This window comes from Mustelus asterias, unplaced genomic scaffold (assembly GCF_964213995.1).
Source record: "Mustelus asterias unplaced genomic scaffold, sMusAst1.hap1.1 HAP1_SCAFFOLD_1323, whole genome shotgun sequence".
In the NCBI taxonomy this organism is placed as follows: Eukaryota; Metazoa; Chordata; class Chondrichthyes; order Carcharhiniformes; family Triakidae; genus Mustelus; species Mustelus asterias.
The window spans coordinates 82,962-87,500 of NW_027591268.1; the positions used below are offsets into that span (position 1 = coordinate 82,962).

Sequence of the window (4,539 nt, forward strand, 5' to 3'; positions counted from 1 at the left end):
TCCTACCTGCACTCACCCCCAGCTGCCTGCGGAAAGCCATCTCCTGTCCCGACAAATGTATTGAGGAATTAACCGGGGGTGGCGGGGCTGTGGGGGAGGAGGGGTGGGGGGGGGTGTCTTTTGGGGGGTGGGGATCTGTGGGGGGGGGGGTGGGGGGGTGGGGGGGTGTGTCTGTGGGGGGTGGGGGGGCTGTTGGGGAGGGGGGTGGCGGGGCTGTGGGGGAGGAGGGGTGGGGGGGGGTGTCTGTGGGGGGGTGGGGGGGCTGTGTGGGGGGCGGGGAGAGCGGAGGTGTCAGGGTTAGTAAACGTTAAACATCACTGAGAGAATCTACATTATCTTCAAGCTGTGAGACATGGGGGTAGGATAAGCAAGCTCTGAGAACAGCCTCCAGTGAGGAACATCTCCTGCAAGAGTGGCGCTCCCTCGGAGGGCAGTGCCTCTCCATCCTTCCTTCCTCGTTATTCGCTCTGTCCCGCAACACAATCCCACCAATCACCCACCCCCCCCCCCCCCCCCCCCCCACCTCTCCCCTCATCCCCAACACTGCCACTCCGTCAGGCCGTCCCCTCCCCTCAGCACTGAGTCCCTCCGCAGGAGGCCACTCTGCCTCCGCCTGCCTCTAGATGAAATATTCCTTCTTCTCCTCGGAACTGGAATGGGCGACTTCAGCGTTGATGATGGCCGTGTCTGCATCCGGGGCGTCGTCAGATCCCTTGGCCTCATGTGTCAGGTACGTCCCTGAGAGAGGGAGTGAGAGAGTGAGAGTGAGAGAGAGATGGAAACAGGGCGTGGGCACTCCTGCTGTGCCCCCTCAACCCCCCGACCCCCCCCCATTGTCTCCTCGCGTGACCCCTGGCTTTCCAGAGCAACCTGAATGAATGCAATGCCAACTGGCAAAGGCACAAACCATCGGCACATCCGGCTGGGGAACAAGGCAAGCGATGAGGGACAGGTGTCCAAAAAGGAAGCTCAGTTAAGGACAGAGGTTTGAGGAGATCTCAAAGGGGGAACAGTCAGGCGGAGAGTTTAGCGGGGGAATTCCAGAGCTCAGGCCCCCAGGAAAATGAAGGCATGGCAGCCAATGGTGCAGCAATGGGAATCGGAGGGGTGAGTGACAGGCTGGAATTGGAGGAGGTTACAGAGATAGGGAGGATTGTAGGGGCTGGAGGAGGTTACAGAGATAGGGAGGGTTGTAGGGGCTGGAGGAGGTTACAGAGATAGGGAGGATTGTAGGGTCTGGAGGAGGTTACAGAGATAGGGAGGGTTGTAGGGGCTGGAGGAGGTTACAGAGATAGGGAGGGTTGTAGGGGCTGGAGGAGGTTACAGAGATAGGGAGGATTGTAGGGTCTGGAGGAGGTTACAGAGATAGGGAGGGTTGTAGGGGCTGGAGGAGGTTACAGAGATAGGGAGGATTGTAGGGGCTGGAGGAGGTTACAGAGATAGGGAGGATTGTAGGGGCTGGAGGAGGTTACAGAGATAGGGAGGATTGTAGGGTCTGGAGGAGGTTACAGAGATAGGGAGGGTTGTAGGGGCTGGAGGAGGTTACTGAGATAGGGAGGGTTGTAGGGGCTGGAGGAGGTTACAGAGATAGGGGGGGGAGTTGTAGGGGCTGGAGGAGGTTAGAGATGGGGGGAATTGTAGGGGCTGGAGGAGGTTAGAGATAGGGAGGGTTGTAGGGGCTGGAGGAGGTTAAAGAAAAAGGGAGTGTTATAGGGGCTGGAGGAGGTTATGGAGATAGGGAGGGTTGTAGGGGGTTACTGAGATAAGGAGCGTGCGAGGAGGCCATGGAGGGATCTGAGGACAAGGATGAGGATGCTGATATTGAGGCCTTGCTGGACTTTGAGGCAGGGTAGGTGAGCGAGTGTGGATGGGGTTGAGTTTTGAATGGGCTCGGACAATAGCACCAACCTTCCCAATGTGACAGTGGAGGAAAATTGCCCTCAACCCCAGCGGAGGCGGGATTAGCCTCCTGCTCAGTGAGCCAGTGGGGGGGGGGAGCTGGTGGGGACTTGGAGCTGGCTGCAGTCTGTGTAGATGCTGAGACTAACTTCCTGCTTTCAAATGCTGTCTCTGAGGGAGAGAGCAGAGAAAGAGGCGGCAGCAGGACGCCAGAGAGATCCCCGGGGAGGTCACAGAGGTCACTGTGTGAGAGCTGGAAGAGGAACCGTGGTACAGAGTGAGACGCGGGCGAATGGTCAAGAGGGAAGACAGAGAGGAGGGGGAGAGTATCACCCCTGGACAACCCAGGAGGAGGTGACCCAGGAGGAGGCTTCGACTGGAGGCATTCAAATATGGCAGCCCAATGAAGAGGCAGGAAGAGGGAGGTGCCGACACCTTCAAGGACGGTGGAGGAGGAGGTGGGGGCGGGCGGGAGGTTGTGGAGACAGAAGGTAAGACTTACCCTTGTGTCTGATGAGGTAGCGGATCAGGATAATGAGCAGACACAGCGCCACAAAGACAATCACAGCCACAATCCCGCCAATCACTGCGTGGTCAATGCCGGACGGTTTGAGCTGGGACAGAGGGTCTGTGAGACGGGACAGAGACAGAAAACACACAGAGACAGAAATGAAGCAGAAAGTGCGCTGCGCGCAAGCTCAGAGCATCAGGACACACACCTTGTTCATGTTCCACAGAGCAGCACTCCCTCAGTACTGACCCTCTGACAGTGCAGCACTCCCTCAGCACTGACCCTCTGACAGTGCAGCACTCCCTCAGCACTGACCCTCTCACAGTGCAGCACTCCCTCAGTACTGACCCTCTGACAGTGCAGCACTCCCTCAGTACTGACCCTCTGACAGTGCAGCACTCCCTCAGTACTGACCTTCTGACAGTGCAGCGCTCCCTCAGTACTGACCCTCTGACAGTGCAGCACTCCCTCAGTACTGACCCTCTGACAGTGCGGCACTCCCTCAGCACTGACTCTGACAGTGCAGCGCTCCCTCAGTACTGACCCTCTGACAGTGCAGCGCTCCCTCAGTACTGACCCTCTGACAGTGCCGCACTCTCTCAGTACTGACCCTCTGACAGTGCAGCACTCCCTCAGTACTGACCCTCTGACAGTGCAGCGCTCCCTCAGCACTGACTCTGACAGTGCAGCGCTCCCTCAGTACTGACCCTCTGACAGTGCAGCGCTCCCTCAGTACTGACCCTCTGACAGTGCCGCACTCTCTCAGTACTGACCCTCTGACAGTGCAGCACTCCCTCAGTACTGACCCTCTGACAGTGCAGCGCTCCCTCAGCACTGACTCTCTGACAGTGCAGCACTCCCTCAGTACTGACCCTCTGACAGTGCAGCACTCCCTCAGTACTGACCCTCTGACAGTGCGGCACTCCCTCAGTACTGACTCTCTGACAGTGCAGCACTCCCTCAGTACTGACCCTCTGACAGTGCAGCACTCCCTCAGTACTGACCCTCTGACAGTGCAGCACTCCCTCAGTACTGACCCTCTGACAGTGCAGCGCTCCCTCAGTACTGACCCTCTGACAGTGCAGCACTCCCTCAGTACTGACCCTCTGACTGTGCAGCACTCCCTCAGTACTGACCCTCTGACAGTGCAGCACTCCCTCAGCACTGAACCTCTGACAGTGCAGCACTCCCTCAGCACTGACCCTCTGACAGTGCAGCGCTCCCTCAGTACTGACCCTCTGACAGTGCAGCACTCCCTCAGCACTGACCCTCTGACAGTGCAGCACTCCCTCAGTACTGACCCTCTGACAGTGCAGCACTCCCTCAGCACTGACCCTCTGACAGTGCAGCACTCCCTCAGTACTGACCCTCTCACAGTGCAGCACTCCCTCAGTACTTACCCTCTGACAGTGCAGCACTCCCTCAGTACTGACCCTCTGACAGTGCGGCACTCCCTCAGTACTGACCCTCTGACAGTGCAGCACTCCCTCAGTACTGACCCTCTGACAGTGCAGCATTCCCTCAGTACTGACCCTCTGACAGTGCAGCACTCCCTCAGTACTGACCCTCTGACAGTGCAGCACTCCCTCAGTACCGACCCTCTGACAGTGCAGCACTCCCTCAGTAAAGAGCCTCTGACAGTGCAGCACTCCCTCAGTACTGACCCTCTGACAGTGCAGCACTCCCTCAGTACTGACCCTCTGACAGTGCAGCACTCCCTCAGTACTGACTCTCCGACACTGCACTAAGTCTTGTTATCTGTGCACTCACCAGTGTGATACCCATCGGGATATCAGTAACATTCCCAACCTGCTCCATCTTGGATGATCCCAGCAGTGAAGAGCAGAGTGGGAAGATTGGGATCAGTTGAAGTTTGCTCTGTCTTTCCTTCTCTCCAATCTCTCTCCACCCCCACACAGCGCTCTTTGCTTGATCTCCTTTTTTCATTTTGTCCACACTCTCTCTCCCTCAACACCCCCTTCTCACTCTACAATTGTGTCCGAATCGCTCTCTGCCCCATCATTCCCGTCTTTCCTTCATTCCTCCTCTCAGCCTTCCCCCATCTCTTTTCCTCCCACCACCTGCCACATTCCCTCCCATCTCTCACTCTTTATCTCCTGACTCACTGC

General features: G+C 57.6%; 1 protein-coding gene across 1 annotated transcript in view; it reads right to left on the reverse strand.

Annotated features, from left to right (window-relative positions):
- Positions 1–568: 568 nt before the first annotated feature.
- Positions 569–4,539, reverse strand: part of LOC144488137 (cell adhesion molecule 3-like) — a 14,149-nt gene continuing 10,178 nt past the window's right edge. The window contains exons 2-3 of the mRNA XM_078206163.1: positions 2,402–2,527; positions 569–738 (exon numbers count right to left, since the gene is read on the reverse strand). Coding sequence (XP_078062289.1) covers positions 620–738; positions 2,402–2,527 — 245 coding nt within the window. The 3' untranslated portion in view covers positions 569–619. The remainder of the gene's footprint in view (positions 739–2,401; positions 2,528–4,539) is intronic.